The 15,186-nt window shown below is 46.4% G+C and overlaps 1 protein-coding gene and 1 non-coding gene across 3 annotated transcripts in view; both read left to right on the top strand.

Moving 5' to 3' along the window:
- Nucleotides 1-15,186, top strand: part of GLYR1 (glyoxylate reductase 1 homolog) — a 33,910-nt gene that overhangs the window by 9,744 nt on the left and 8,980 nt on the right. For both annotated transcript variants that reach the window (XM_053894017.1, XM_019468518.2), the window contains exons 4-10: nucleotides 1,312-1,450; nucleotides 1,985-2,227; nucleotides 6,943-7,029; nucleotides 7,950-8,006; nucleotides 8,761-8,811; nucleotides 8,904-8,977; nucleotides 11,514-11,613. In XM_053894017.1, the coding sequence (XP_053749992.1) occupies nucleotides 1,312-1,450; nucleotides 1,985-2,227; nucleotides 6,943-7,029; nucleotides 7,950-8,006; nucleotides 8,761-8,811; nucleotides 8,904-8,977; nucleotides 11,514-11,613 (751 nt within the window). The remainder of the gene's footprint in view (nucleotides 1-1,311; nucleotides 1,451-1,984; nucleotides 2,228-6,942; nucleotides 7,030-7,949; nucleotides 8,007-8,760; nucleotides 8,812-8,903; nucleotides 8,978-11,513; nucleotides 11,614-15,186) is intronic.
- Nucleotides 10,416-10,522, top strand: LOC128774772 (U6 spliceosomal RNA). The gene has a single exon (XR_008419240.1). It is a non-coding gene; the product is annotated as a U6 spliceosomal RNA (small nuclear RNA).

Raw genomic sequence — 15,186 nt, 5'->3', positions numbered from 1 at the left:
CCAATTGACTCTATCATGTCAACTTTCAGACTTTAAGTTGAGTTGGTCACTGGAAGGTATCTGCTTATCTCACCTGGTTGGAGCTCTATACAGCAAGACCGTGTCTGAGTCCTTGTTTATCGTTCCATTCTCTGTGGGTTTGGCCATAGATATCCTGCTTAGTCCTGATTTGCTGCCATATTTGCAGGCTGATGGCCCGACAGCTATTGTGTTTGTACAGGTCTATTGTCACAGTTATTAACATGACCCTCAAAGCATAGGTGGCTGTTGGTGTGTTGGTCACACTATTTTTATGTACAGAGGTAGCCCTTTTACTGTTGCTAGTGAATATTCTCTAGCTTTCGGTAAAGGAGAGGCCCCTAAGTCAGAGTGATAGCTCAGTTTCTCCTTTAACCCAACCTACTTTTTCAGAAGGTTATACCATGAAACCTATGAGCATTACACAGAAGAAACATTTAAGTTACTGTTACCTCGCCAAGCCCATAAAAATCATTTCCTTTGTGCTTGGAAGCTGAATGTCATCTAGGGAAACCACAGGAAGGCCAGCTGGGACAGATTTGTTCAGGTTAGTGTGGCAGGCTGGATATTCCAAAAGTGACGATAGATGGCTTTTTTACTTTCATGTGCTTTATGTTGATGGTGGGAATTAAAAATTAAATATCATAAGGGTATGTTCTGCCTTTAATCACGAGCACAATCTGGTCTCTAAAGACCTCTTGTTACGAATGCTGCCCTCATTCCAAATCACATGTCACACATTTTGTGTGGTTTAGCAGCCACGGACACTGTCGTTTATGAACAGGTACCTATAAGGACAGCAAATTCCAGATGCTGCATTTCTTTAGCCTTGGGAGCATCGCTGATTCTCAGCTGATTGTCAGGTTGTCGTTCTGGTGTGAGTGTCGACTGGGTGGTGATGTCGCTGTGGTTGATAATGCTTCCTGATGCTCTGTGATGAGAATGGAAGAACATCTCCGGGCCACCTCTGCCCTCCACCAGTGGCAGGCAGTGTGTGGTTCAGTGTGGTAGGCTGCTGAACAAGAGTGCACATAAATAACCTGCAGTTTTGTGTGGAGGATATTCTGGTTTTGTTTGTGGTGGTGGTTGTGCTTGACTTGTTTCAGGAAACTTGCTTTTATAACACCCCAAGAGTTTGGGGTGGTTGATAACTTGTTTTAAAAAAAAATGGCAAGCCTGTTTCAAAGTCCAGTTAAACCAAACCGATATCTGCATTCTGTTGAGATGAGGTATTTGATACTTTCTGGCATAGGCATTGTGGATCATATGCTTTCTGTGTGTGTTTTCTGCTAGTGCCTGGATCAAAGTGGAACAGCTAAAGCCATACCATGCGCACAAGGAGGAAATGATAAAGATTAACAAGGGAAAACGGTTCCAGCAAGCTGTGGATGCCGTTGAAGAGTTCCTCCGGAGAGCCAAAGGGAAAGACCAGGTGAGAGACTGATTCTCGCTTTATGCCAACCTCAGACTGGTTGTTTTGGCATAGTAACTGACAGATTAACTGTTGCCCAAACCCAAAGCTCTATTCTTACGAAACGTCAGTGGAGAGAACACCACTTTGTTTCTAAGGTATCCTTGTTTTGCCAGTCACCTTGAAACTCCATGCATGCGGCTGAGTTTTCTGAAATAGATTGCTGCTTTTAGGAAAGTCACTTGGACTCAGGAGAAAAATCTCAGCTTTTAAGTATTTTAAGCCATTTCTCTCTTCTTTTATATCCTAAAGATTAGGGCTTAGCTTCTAGGATATATCCACTGCCTGGGTGTAAATCCCACTTAGCTTTGGGACTATAGGCAAGTGATACGATTTTTTTATCTGCTTCTCCAAATATCAATGGGAGCAATAGCAGAATCTATTTCGTAGGATAGTTGTGCGGATAGCCCATGTAAAGTGCTTCTCATAAGGTGTGGCTGGTGTAAATGGCAGTGGCTGCTTGGGTGGTTATCATGATTATTATTAAACTTTCAGACATCGTCCCACAATTCTGCTGATGACAAGAATCGGCGTAATTCCAGTGAGGAGAGAAGTAGGCCAAACTCAGGTGATGAGAAGCGGAAGCTTAGCCTGTCTGAAGGGAAGGTGAAGAAGAACATGGGAGAAGGAAAGAAGAGGGTGTCTTCAGGCTCTTCAGAGAGAGGCTCCAAGTCCCCTCTGAAAAGAGCCCAAGAGCAGAGTCCCCGGAAACGGGGTCGGCCCCCAAAGGATGAGAAGGTTTGTTTTATTTCTGCAGCTTCTGGGATTAGTGACTTCCTTCTGTCTGTGGCAGAGTTGAGCTCCACAGTGTGCCTCAGCTCACTGAGTGGACACAGAGAACCAATGCTAAGCGCTGCCCTAAAGAATCCTGCAGACCAGGGGAGGGACACAGCCTGGATGCACAGGCGTGAAATACGCGCAAAAGTCAGCGAAAGGTGTCGCATTCAACTAGGCAGTCAAGGCAGGAGAACAGTCCACCTCAGCCAGCCTGCAAGGGCTGGCACTGGACGGGGCTTAGGAAGAAAGAGGGGAAGTCATTCCAGAGACAAAGGGCATAGCCCACATGGGGCTTGATGTTGGTGTGGATATTCTCATAGGTAGGGGACAGGGGAGAGAGCAGAGAGATAAAAGTGGGTTGTCCCTGGATTGTGGAGGGCCTTGAGGTCTACTAAAGCAGTAGTTACTGTCATGGAATCAGGGGGCCATGAACATGTCTGAGCTGGGTGTCAGTGTGGCAGCGTGCTCCAGGCTGTGTGTTAGTGGTGGAGGCCAGAGAAGAAAGGCTAAAGCCGGTTGGAAAGTTAAACCCAGGTGTGCATTTATCGAGTGCTATCTTGATAGCAAATACTGGAAAGAACCACCTGAAAGGCACTTAAGAGGAAGGGCTCATAAGATTTAGCAACCGGATACATAGGGTTGAGTGAGGAAAGGGAATGGGAAAGGATTTCAGGTGTTTGCCTGGGAAATGGTGATGCCATTCTCAAGAGCAGAAGAGTCAGGAGTAGGGCTGCCTCTTGGAGCAAGAGGACTTGGTTCTGTTTTGAGTGTGATGAATCAGAGATGATGCTGAGACCGTCGAGGAACCCTGGAGTAATGTCAGGATGGAACACAGATGTGGAAGGTGAATATGTAGGTGTGTATTGGTGAGGCCTGGCGGGATCTGTCTTCAAGGAAAGTAAGGAGAGAAGGACAGAAGTCTGCTTTGCAGTGAGATTGTCCATAGGTCAGAGTTGCGAGGGGTCGGAGGATCGTCATACTGAAGTGAAACAGAAATGATGTGCCTTCCACCTTCCTGAAAAGATTTGGGTCAAGTCTCCAAAGCCAAGGGAAGAGAATTCGAGATGGAGGAGGTAGTCTGTCAAAACACAGGGGAGGATTGTTAGAGCACAGTCGAGGGGACAAGAGCCAGATGTCTGGCAGAAACAGTTGGGTGATAAGGCCATGATGAAACACCAGACATCATCAGATCAAGGCATGCAAATTCAGACACCAGCGAGACCAGACAGGTAATAGAAGGAAGCAAAGGGAGCTGGCAGAGGGTCCACATCCCCGATCTGCCTCCGTGCTGAGAGCATGAGGTGTGGCAGCTGGCGCTCTGGGGAGGTCATGCTCCATCCATGGGGTTCCAGCCAACTTTTGCCAAATTGTCTGCTTTTTCTCAAGAGAAGCTGAAAATACAGATTTTTATGTGAAACATTCCAGTTTTACATGTTACAAACCAGTTTAAAATTTTAAAATACATTTAGGTCCAAAGGAACATCTCGGGGCTAGACTGAGCCTGTGGGCTGCTACTCAGTGACCTCTGCATCACAGAGGGTGCTTCTTGCTGTCAAATAACCTGCGATTGAGAGTAGAGAGAGTTACTGGCGGTTGTGCCAGCCCTGGCTGACTGTGAGCACAGGGAACCACCAGCCAAAGGTGGAGAAGGTTTAGGAAGCTAGCTGTGGTGCATGAAGAACTTTTTAGGGGGTGTGATCTAATTTGGTCCAATTAGATTGATTTCCTGGGGATCCAGAGGAATCTGAACTGTCGGGTTTTATACTGTTCTCCCAATTCCTGTTTTCTGCTTTCTAAAGCTATGGAGCCTGCCAATTCCTGTGCTAGCCCCAGACAGAAACAACTTCTCTTTGGATCAAGGGAAGTGTACAGGAGAGGTTAGGAGGAGGTCTCAGGCTGGCCTGGAGTCAGAGCTGTGACTCTAACTGGTGCCGCTGTGTGACCTTGGCCAGCTACCTTTGCTTTGCTTTCCTGGTCTGATCATGATACCCTTCCCCCCACTTTGTTATAAGAAGGAAATGAGCAAAAAAGAGCAGAGTACCTAGAGGAGTGTGTGCAGTGCACTCACATTTGGTCACCGGCTTTACCTTTGTCAGTGGCCCGTTGTACAGTGAGAGCATAGTGGTTTTAGCTGAACCAGAGGCCACCGCTGGCTTACTGCAGAGACTCTTCTCACAGGCTCCCAGGGAAGAGCAGTTTGCCCTTGAATCTGAATTATTAATCAGGGGTAGTAACACTGCTGCTGGCTGTTCTCCGAGCCAGGTCCTCAGCCAAGGGCTCTGCCTACTATTTACCTTTAGCAGAGTCCTTTCTGTAGCTTCCTTGCTTGGCCCAGCCTCTAGTAAAGGATTTGTCAGCTGGAGAGGAAGGAGCCATGGCTAGTGGTGCAGGGCAGACTCAGCTGTTTTAGTTGGGACTGTTGGTCTTAATCAAGCACCTTCAGGGATGTAGAGAAAATGGGCTTGGAATTTTGGTACATCTTCTGATCTAATAGGTCTTATAGTTTAAAAAAGAGTGTGTGTTGCTACACAATTGTCATTTGGCTGTCAGACTTCTTTCTGAAACAGCAGTAGCCTAGGCTGATAACTGGGCAAAGCCCTGGTTGTTGGCTGTTCTGAGCCGTAATCCCCTGCCCCATGAGGATTAGTGGAAAAGGCTGACCTTGATGGTGGAGGTGTCAGTTACTTGCACACAGGGGAAGGCTGGGTTCATGCCTAGACTCTGGCATGAGAGGTGTGCTCTCTCCTCTCTCAGGGGCTCTTATTTCTGAGTCCTGAGCCGAGAAGTAAAACTGCAGCTCTAGGCACACACGAGCCTGACAGAACCGTCAGTCCTGTGGCTCCTAAAATCCCTGAGTAGTGCAGAGAGTGATGATTTGGGAGTCGGGGCCTCTGGTTGGTGCCAGGTAGAGAGTCAGTGCGCTCCACCTCACCGTCCTTCTGGGGCCTGAGGCAGGTCACTGGAGCTGTGTTGCCCCTACCCACAGGGGACAGACGTGGAACGTGTCCATCACGGCGGCACTTTCTTTGGACAGTATTGCACTAGGCCTCATTTTTCCCCAGAGCTCTTCATTCAGCAGATGTTGTGCAGCTCCAACACAGGCCAGGTGTCTAGAGATAAAGCAGCATGATAGTTAGACAAGGCCTCTCTCATGTTCACTTCTTCCACAGTGAACATCTTCTCTGCCAGACATGGCTCCCAGCGAGGGGTACAAGGTAAACAAAATTGGAAAAGGTCTTGCTTTCATAGAATTTACTCATAATCACATCAGCATCATATTCTAATGGGGGAAGACAGAGAGGTCAGGGAAAGCATCCCGATAAGGTGACACTTCAGCAGAAATCTAAAGTGAGCATGTGAGCCAAGCACATAACTGTTGGAAGGGCATTCCCAGTATTGCAAAGGCACTAGGGCAGGCATATGCTTGGTGTGTTCGAGAATGGGTAGCAGGCGAAGGAGTTGCCAGTGAGTTGGAAAGTGGTGAGGGGGTAGAAAATAATAGGACACGAGGTCAGGGATTAGTGTGGAGTGGGGTTGTAAAACTTGTAGCGCCCCATGGTAATAAAGCTTTTAGCCTGACTGTGCGAGACCAGACGTCGGTTTTCGGCAGAGGAGTGACATGCTTCATTCTGGCTGCTATGTACAGTCTACAGTGCAGGGTTTCAGACCAGCAGCAGAGAGATCCATTTTTCTGTTGTCCAAGTGACAGGTGATGGTGGCCTGAGCGTGGGTGTAAGCAGTGGGGCAGTAAGGAGGGGTTGCACATCCCCAATTGTAAAGCCATAATCGTTGCCAAGAGATAAGAGGAAAGAGGAGGCAGGATCAAGAAGGAGTACAAAGATCTCAGCCTGATAGAACGGAGCTGCTTTTCTAAGATTGCGAAGACATTGTAAGGAGCTGCTTGGGCAGGAGATCCAGAGTTCAGCAGGCCAAGAATCCCATTAGATACCAAGTAGAAATGTCAGGGGGCCACTGTGGCCGGAAGATCACACATGTGGAAAGTGAGCGTGAGGTAAACTCAGTGGTGGAAAGGATGAGAGCACAGCAGGTGTGAAGCTGAAGCAGCACCTCTGCCCAGGATGAGTGTGGGCCAGACTGTTGGTTGAGGGGGCGCACCCCATTCCACTGGGTCCTGCCCTTGCATCAGCCTGGGGAAGGAGTGGAACTCTTGGCCCCCAGTTGCCCTGGGTTTGAAGTCTGGCTTTGTCATTTAGTAGCTAAAACGTTGGGCACATTTCCTCATCAGCACCGTGTGGTTTTCTCAGTCTTTTCGAGATGCAGTGGATTCCCTCTAAAGCTGGTACTGTTTTCTGAATGTTCGTTACTGGCCGTAAGGAAATCTTCCCTGTGACTTGCTGATAACACCGCACACCATAGTTGAGTTTTCCAGTGATATCTGTCCTCGTGAAACTTGGGCACAAGAAGATATTTTGTTATCTCAACAGAGAAGAAAGGCTCAGTCCCTGTCGATGGGAACTTGCCTGGTTCCCTGCAATGGACAGTCAGAACCGTGCCTGGGGACTGACGCTGAGACCATGGAGCTGGGTAGGGGTTTAGTTTAAGGTGGCATGTGACTAAAGGAAGCAGATCAGTGAAGAAGTGCTTCCTGATTTGGGGCAGGAAGACATCTACTGAGGTCGCCACAGTGTCTTGACCATCTGCCTTTCCCTCCGTAGGATCTCACCATCCCTGAGTCTAGTACCGTGAAGGGGGTGATGGCTGGACCGATGGCCGCGTTTAAATGGCAGCCAACTGTGAGCGAGGTAACACCCCCCCCCCACCCCACCCCACCCCGCCCACAGGCCAAGATAAGCCTGGCCTCCAAGCTAGTTTCCTGACCTGTGTGAGGCACTTGTCCTTTCCCCCTTTTTTAAATGGCCAGACGGTTCCGAGGTGTATGATGGGGAAATTGCAAGTCTCCACCCTCAGGGGTGCTCACTGTCAGGTTTGATGCAACTTCTTCCAGACCCTTTAGTACACTCCCCCAACTCAGCCATCATTTATAGAATTACAGACCCACATGGGGTTTTTATTGTTGGAAATAGGGTTGGTTTTCACAATGTGAGATTGGCCCACAAATTTTTTTCACTTGATGCTTTATAGACAATCTTTCACTGCAACTCTGCTATTCAGTAGCTGCACATTGTTTCATCCTTGGAAAGGATGCCCTCATCTCCTGTTGAGCCTAATTGTGAAAAAGCCCTTGAAAGGCCTGCACTCATTGCCACTGTGTTTCTGTTTATATTGATCCTCCGTGAGACGAGACACTCGAGGGGCTGGCACCAGACACAAGTAGGCTGAAACCCTAAAATTGGAAGAGTCCTGAGAATTGATTTGGCCCTGTCTGCTGGGTTATCCAAAGGGACTGGTGAATGCTGTTTTAAAAATAGCATTGTGCCTCTTAAATATTTTCCTACAGTGTTACTGGAATAATTTGTATACCATCCTGACAGAATTGTTTCTCCTTTTCCACTTGTAGTCAGTTTCCCTCTAGCTGAAATAGGGGTCCTTTGTAAAAAGGCTTTGACCAACAGTGGGAAGGTGCTTCCAGGCCATCGTATAGTCGAGACCAGTTCCCGAAGGGGTTTCAGCCAGAGAAGAGTCAAGTTACCAGGCAGTTAACCATGCAAGGTGATCTCTGGTGGGAAATAACTTGTTTTATTTCATCATTTTCTGGTTTTAGCCTGTGAAAGATGCAGACCCTCATTTCCATCATTTCCTGCTCAGCCAAACTGAGAAGGTAAGTTGACCTTTGACATTTTTGATCCTTGGTCAGGGGCTGGCCTGAGGGGACAATGTGGCTCCACGGCTCCCTACTAATCTGAAAAGTCAAGCTCTGCCTGTACCACTGCCCAGAGCAACGAGTTAAAAAGTCACATAGAGACTCACTCATGAATTAGGTGTTATTAAAATTAAAAGTAAACCAAAAAATAAAAAAAAGCATTTAAGACTCAGCAGCTGTGTGGTTGAGACATTTGTGGTTACCTTCAGAGTCTAGGGCAGAAGCCAGACCTCATGAGCTGTCAGCACCCGTCAGGTAGCCCACACTGTTGGGTGGGCACATTCTCAGGTTTAACTGGGGAGACCATCTCTCTGGACCATTGGGTTGTGGAGGGAAAGCTTCCCAGAGTATCTGCAAGGCCATGAGTTAGGCTGAGTCTTGATGGGACCTGATAGGCTACGGCTTTGGAGATGGACAGATGTGGGTTCCAAGCCTAGTTACACTGGCTAGCTTTGTAATTCTGGGCACATGACTTAATACATCTGATCCTTAATGTCATCAGCAGCAAAAGCACCTTGCAGAGTTGTGTAGATAATTGAGTGAGGTAGTGTGTGTTCACTTTCTAATGTGTTACTTGGAAATCAGTAAAGTCGAACAGCAAATAAGTTTTCAGTGTTAATGCCACATTTTAGGCCAAACTTCTTAAGCAATTTATAACGAAGACCAGTTAAGCATTCGGTTTAATAAATGGTTTTTTTCCATCGTTTATTAGCCAGCTGTCTGTTACCAAGCAATCACAAAGAAGTTGAAAATATGTGAAGAGGTACGTAGGTTCCATATTACCCTATTTTTTTCTTCCACTGGGGCCCTTGCCGTGGGCAGACTGACCTGATGATTTGTGCTTCCTTTCCCTAGGAAACCGGGTCCACCTCCATCCAGGCAGCAGACAGCACAGCCGTGAATGGCAGCATCACACCCACAGACAAAAAGTAAGACCTTTGATGAAAACGCTTCTTATGATTCTAGTTCTGTTAGGGAGTTGGGGATGACTCTTTAAGGGGGCTCTTTAAGGGTTGTATCCCAGCCATTGCTGGGACTGAGTGGAAAGAGGGAGAAGGTTGTAACTTTTAATGACATTGTTTTGCCTGAGGGTAATTTTACCTGCGGTAGACCCTGGTCCTATAAATATACAATGGGGTTGGCTTCATAGCTCACTGGTGGCTCTTCGAGTAGGAAGAACACTCAGTTTGGTGGTTCTCAGACTTTCTTGTGCCTCAGAATCACCTGGAAGGCTGCGTGTAAAGCGCCAGTTGCTAGGGCCCCTCGCCCCTGGGTTTCTCAGTCACTATGTCTGGAGTAGAGCTCGAGAATTTGTGTCTTGGACGCCTTCCTGGGTATGCTGCCGCTGCCAGTCAAGAGGCCACACTTTGAGAACCACTGGCTCAGTAGAACAGTGATGAAAACCCAGAAATTGGCTGTGGTGGAGGCAAGTGGGGGGTGAGAGGTGAAGATGTTTGGAGTAAAGCCCATTGTCCTGCCTTTCCCAGCTCTCCCTGCCGTCGCCACCTGGTCCTTCTCGTGCACCTGTCAGCACCTCTCTGCCCTGCCTGGGCAGGTACGAGAGCCTTGACTGTGATCCCCAAAGCTTAGCTTGTGCCCACACACACCCCTGCCCTTACTCTGATGGTGTTTGTGGTCATGGTGATGAAAGTGCCAAGACGGACCACTCCCTTGAGCAAGATGGCCCAGTCTGAAGCTGCCGTCTGTATCTCCCATGCGGTTCTTTCTCAGACAAAAACAGTACATCTTTTACTTGATTTATGAGTTTTCATGCTGACAACACGCTTGATCCTACTGTTTATTTTGGGTGAACGTCCCTGGGTGGGTGGAGTGCAGAAGACACAGGCATGTTATGTGCTAATGAAAGGGGAGGTGGGTATCACCCACTGATTTCAGGACTGTGTTGATTTTTTTACGAAAAGACAAGGACAGGGCTGAGGACAGAGTCCAGTGCTTCCACCTAACGCCTTTGTTGCCCTGTTAGCCAGACCCTTTTTTGACACGAAGATAAGCCAGCTACAAGGTGAAGCAGCTATGTGGTCTGCTGGGTGTCCTCAAATGCCAAGAAAAGGAAAGAGAATTAGTCTGCCATGGTTTAGAATCCTAGGGGAAACTGGCGCTACTCAGACAACTGTGAATGACAAAAGATCTCCTGGTTTTGAGCTTTGGCTGAAGCTTAGTGGGCGAGGGTGCCATTCGGTGAGGAAGGTGGTAGATTCTGTTTTCATCATTGGATTCAGACTGGGGGAGCATGTGAGAATCTGTATCCCAGCAAGGATGAGGGGACCCTTTCAGTACAAGAGCCAGTTTGCAGAGGTGGCTGTGGATGTGACCCCAGGAGACCGAGAATACTAAAAGGCTAATAGGGTTCTCACTGCGGCAGCACATGGACTAGCATTGGAACGATACAGAGAAGGTTAGCACGGCCCTTGCTCAAGGATGACAGGCAAATCCGTGAAGCTTCCATATTTTTAAAAAAATTAAATTAAAAAAAATAATAAAAGGGTAACTCAGGTCAAGTGAGGTGGAGAAGCTGTGGAGAGAAACCCAAGCCAAAAACCAGCACACCAAGGAATAAGAAATGAAGAAAGAGGCATTGGTTAGCCATATCACATACAAGGAGTGAAGTGCAAGAACCAGAAAGAGACCTTGGGGTAAGATAAAATCACCTGTAAAAGCAGTAGAAATGGGAATAGTAGCCAACAGCCCCCGAGTTCTCGGGGTTGCACAAAGGAGCAGGCTACCGGGCGTGAAAGTGAACAGGCATGCTGTCCACCTGAACTTTACTCCCCAAAGATGAGGATGGGCCTACAATTAGAAGGGTGTGGTGGAGAACTGTGGACAGGCCAGTGGAAAGCCGTGACGGGGTCAGGAGAAGGCAGGCGTAGGAAGAATTCGTGCTCTGGAAAAGATTGGCTCCAAAGGAAGCTTTGAAGAGGGTCAAGACCCGTCTCTGCTGGTAGCGGGAAGAACACAAGTGTAGTGTCAGAAGTAGAGCTGGACAGGGAGATGAAGACCGATCCTGATTCCTACAGTTGAAGAAGTTTGCTGATCCTGAGCACATCACTCCAGTCACTTGTCATGGATGCTGATGTGTTTTAAAGTGGCATCTGAAAGCCAGGCATTTGAAGGGGTCGATCAGGAAGCTGTTGCAAGAGCCGAAGACAGAAGCCTGCTTTTTTGCTCTAACGGAATTAAAAGCTCAGACCGTCTATCACAGCAGTAAGGAAACAATTTGGGAGACTTGCCCTAAACCATATGAGAGGCACACCTCTTTCTGTGGCAGGCAAAGGTCTAGAAAAGCCCATTTCAATTGAGGGACACTTTTAAACAATGGCAGGGTAAGAAAAGGCACAACATACACACACTGCTTCCGGCTCTGCTGTGGTGCTGCCAGCCGCTGAGTGGTTTCTGGTGACCACGGTCCCACTCCACCCTGAACCGATCAGTGTCTCTCTTTTTCAGGATAGGATTTTTGGGCCTTGGGCTCATGGGAAGTGGCATCGTCTCCAACTTGCTAAAAATGGGTCACACAGTAACCGTCTGGAACCGGACTGCAGAGAAAGTAAGCATTCGTGGTGGTGCTTGTCAGGCGGGGTGGGACAAACCCTTGACCCTTGGAGTTGGAGTAACTAGTAACTGAGGATAGGAATCTTCCTATTGTCTCCGCTCAGCATTTTGCATGTGTAGAGTAGCCAAGTATAGAGCCAAGCTCTATAGTTCAGGCAAGTAAAGATGGAGGTACAGAAGCTTAGGATGTTATTTATAAAAGGATATAAGCTTAGGATGCTGTTTATAAAAAGTAAACACTTAAAAACATACAGGCCTATAAAAAGAAGTGAAATTCTCCCTTCCTTGCCATTAGCTGAGGTAGCTCACATCAGGTGTTTGTATCCTTTTGTTCATGCACGTGCAAATACATGTGTGTTAGTAATTCATTGATACCGAATGTGTGGAGATAGATTTATTTCTTCCTTTTGCATGGCTGCACTGTATTCTGTCGTTGGGATTGTATTAACAGCACCTTGCAGTAGAGCATTCTGCAGTGATGGAGATGTCCAGGATTTGTCCAGTGTGACACCCACTAGTCACATGTGGCTCTTCAGCACTCGAATCAATGGCTAGTACGACTTAAGAATTGAAATTTTAATTTTACATCACTTAAATGTAATAGTCTCCCATGGCTAACGGCAACCAAAGTGGGCAGGACAGGTTTAGAAGTTCTTAACCTAGGGTGGTGGTCCATCACTTCAAGGGTCTGTGCATCCCCTGAAATGGAACTCCAGGTCTGAATGTGCACCTCTGCACTGGAGAGAAGCCATGGCTTCTCCCATCAAGTTCTTATCCAAGAAAAGGTGAAGAACAGTAGTCTGAGTACAAGAAACTAAAGCCCTGTACTCACCAGGAACACAGGAAGAGACTGAGGAAGGACCAGCCTGTTGGGAGCCTGTGTGGCTGAACATGTGCTTACAAAGTGACTGGATGAGCACCCCATGTGCAGCTAGATGCAGCTGTGGTAGGAGAGTGGTTGCTGAAGGAGGTGGCAGGCCTAATGGATTAGAATTAACAGAAATGTTCTTGGCAAGGTAAAAAAAAAAAAAAAAAAATCACTCTAATGAAACAAATGCCTTTTCAAGGATAAAAGGAACTGGTTGGAGAGTCAAAGGGTCTGTGGGGGAAAGGGCACTGAAGGCCCTGAAAGCCTTACTGAAGGATTTGGGCTTCAGCTGCTGGGCATTGGGTAGGGGCTGTGGGGACCTAAGTCAGGAGGGTGATCAGGTCCCATCGGCAGTATTGCTTGTGATTCGAGGCAAGGGTAACCAGGAAATGTAGATGCACAGTTGTAGAAGTTGGGAGAGTCAGGGTTTTCCTTATAAGTGCCTTCCCCTTTGATAGAAGTGCCTCTTGCCATCCTGTATTTTGATTGGAAAACCTAAATGTTATGTAAACATGGCCATTCTTTCCAGATTAATTTATGGGAAAGCAGAGCATAGCAGTTAGGAATCTGGTGTGGAATCAGACAGACCTAAATCCAAGTTACAGCCATCCTGCTCACCTTCTTTAGCAACGCTGTTTATCTCCCTAAGTCTCAGAGTTGTCATCTGTGCAAAAGATTAAATGAGATGATGTAAAGTACTCAGCACCATGCTTGGCACAACTTAAGTAGTAAATGTCATCTTTAAAAACTTGTCTAATTCTTTGGGGTGACTGAGTCGGTTAAGCATCTGGCTCTCTTGGCTCAGGTCATAATCTCATGGTTTGTGAGTTTGGCTCCCACATTGGGCTCTGCACTGATAGCGCAGAGCCTACTTGGGATTCTCTCTCTCCTTCTCTCCCTGCCCCTCCCCAGCTCACATGGGCGGTCTCCGTCTCTCAAATAAATAAACAAACATTTTTAGAAAGCCATCTAATTTTTGACCATCCCTGTAGAATTGTTTTAAACTATCTTGGCAAAAAAAAAAAAAAAAAAAATTACTCTCTGGTTCTTCTGGAATAGCTAATGGAAAACATATTTTCAGAAAAGAAAGTAATGAGATCTCTCAAGCAAAGTTTAAAACATAAAGCGATATACTAAAAGGCTGAGTTGTTGTGTACCGTGATAAAGAAGCACACCCATCAGGTAGGCTGGACATGGACAGCTGGGGCTTCATCTGATAGAGGTGGCTCTGTACGAATCAGTGAGATAGGAGAAAGGTCAGTCAGTAAATTCTGTTCAGGACAACTGATTGCAAGTTTGGGGAAATGCTACTCTCACCTCCTACCACATACTAAAATAAATTGAAAATAGACTAAAGTGTACATCAACCAAACGTGCTTATAGCAAATATGATACACACAATAGCTTACAAAAGAAACAATAAATGAAGATAGTAAATTTAAAAGGTTCAGTAATTGGAGCACCTGCCTGGCTCAGTTGGTGGAGCCTATGACTCTTGATCTCATCTTCATGAGTTCAAGCCCCACATTGGGCATGGAGCCTACATAAAAAATTTTTTATGAAATTAAAAAATATGTAAAAGGTTCAGTAATCAAGAATAATCAAAATATATATCAAACAAAAAGTTACTGGGTTTGGCTGGTTAAATCATCAAGTAGGGCAGAGTTTTTATGTATTTACGGATGCTTGTTTGTTGTTTTTAAATGATGTACTCAGTGCTGGTGATGTGATACCTTGCCAGTGATCATTATAAATTAACATGGCTCCACTGGAAAGCCATTTGTCTACGTGTATTAAGAACTTGAACACCATTTGGAACCTGTTTATTCTACTTTCGGGGACCTAGATTCAAAACATAAAGGAAAAGAATTGTACATAAAGATATTAGTTGGAGTCACTTTTTTTTTTAAGTTTGTTTATTTTGAAAGAGAGAGAACGAGCAGGGGAGAGAGGGAAAGAGAATCCCAGGCAGGCTCCATACTTCCCACTGAGCCCAATCCAGGGCTCAGTCTCACAATGGTGAAATCATGACCTGAGCTAAAATCAAAAATCGAATGCTTGATCAGTGGAGCCACACAGGCGCCCCTGGAGTCATTTATAATTAAAAGCAGGTTTGATAGTGAACTTCGGGAGAGCCATTAGGTAAATTCAGGTGTGTCTCAACGGGATATTCTGCAGCCATCCATTATAAACAATAATTAAGAAAGACTGTAATGTGGATAAATGTAAATCACACATGATATTAAAAGTTGGTTACAAAATAGGTTCATGTTATTCTAATTACTTCTTTAAATGATTTTGGAAAAGGAAAAAACTGAAATATTGATAATGTTTTGTTATGAGGTGGGTAATTTTAATTCTCAAGGAAGAAAAGTTAAAGCTTTTAGGCACCCAGGAACATCTCGGTAAGGAATGGCAGCCTCCCAGCCCCAGACCTGCTTCCCCGCACAGTGTGGGTAGCCCAGGACACTGGGCAGGTTTTGCCACAGCCAAGACAGCCACAGAGGGTTGCGGACAGGTGCTATTTACATCCTGTTCTTGAAACAGGAAACCTTTAGCAGACACTTGTTTTGTGCCTACTATGAAGTAGAACTTCGTTCTAGGCACCAGTTATGCAAAAATATGAGACGGTCCTTAAGGGGCCCAATCTACTTCCTTCAAAAAGCTGGACCACCAACTCTGGTGTCCCCAGCTCCTAGC

This window comes from Panthera pardus, unplaced genomic scaffold, assembly GCF_024362965.1.
Source record: "Panthera pardus isolate Hobbes unplaced genomic scaffold, ASM2436296v1 HiC_scaffold_4, whole genome shotgun sequence".
Classification (NCBI taxonomy): domain Eukaryota; kingdom Metazoa; phylum Chordata; class Mammalia; order Carnivora; family Felidae; genus Panthera; species Panthera pardus.
The sequence above is the reverse complement of the archived record's forward strand: the minus strand, read 5'-3'. Positions and strand labels throughout refer to the sequence as shown.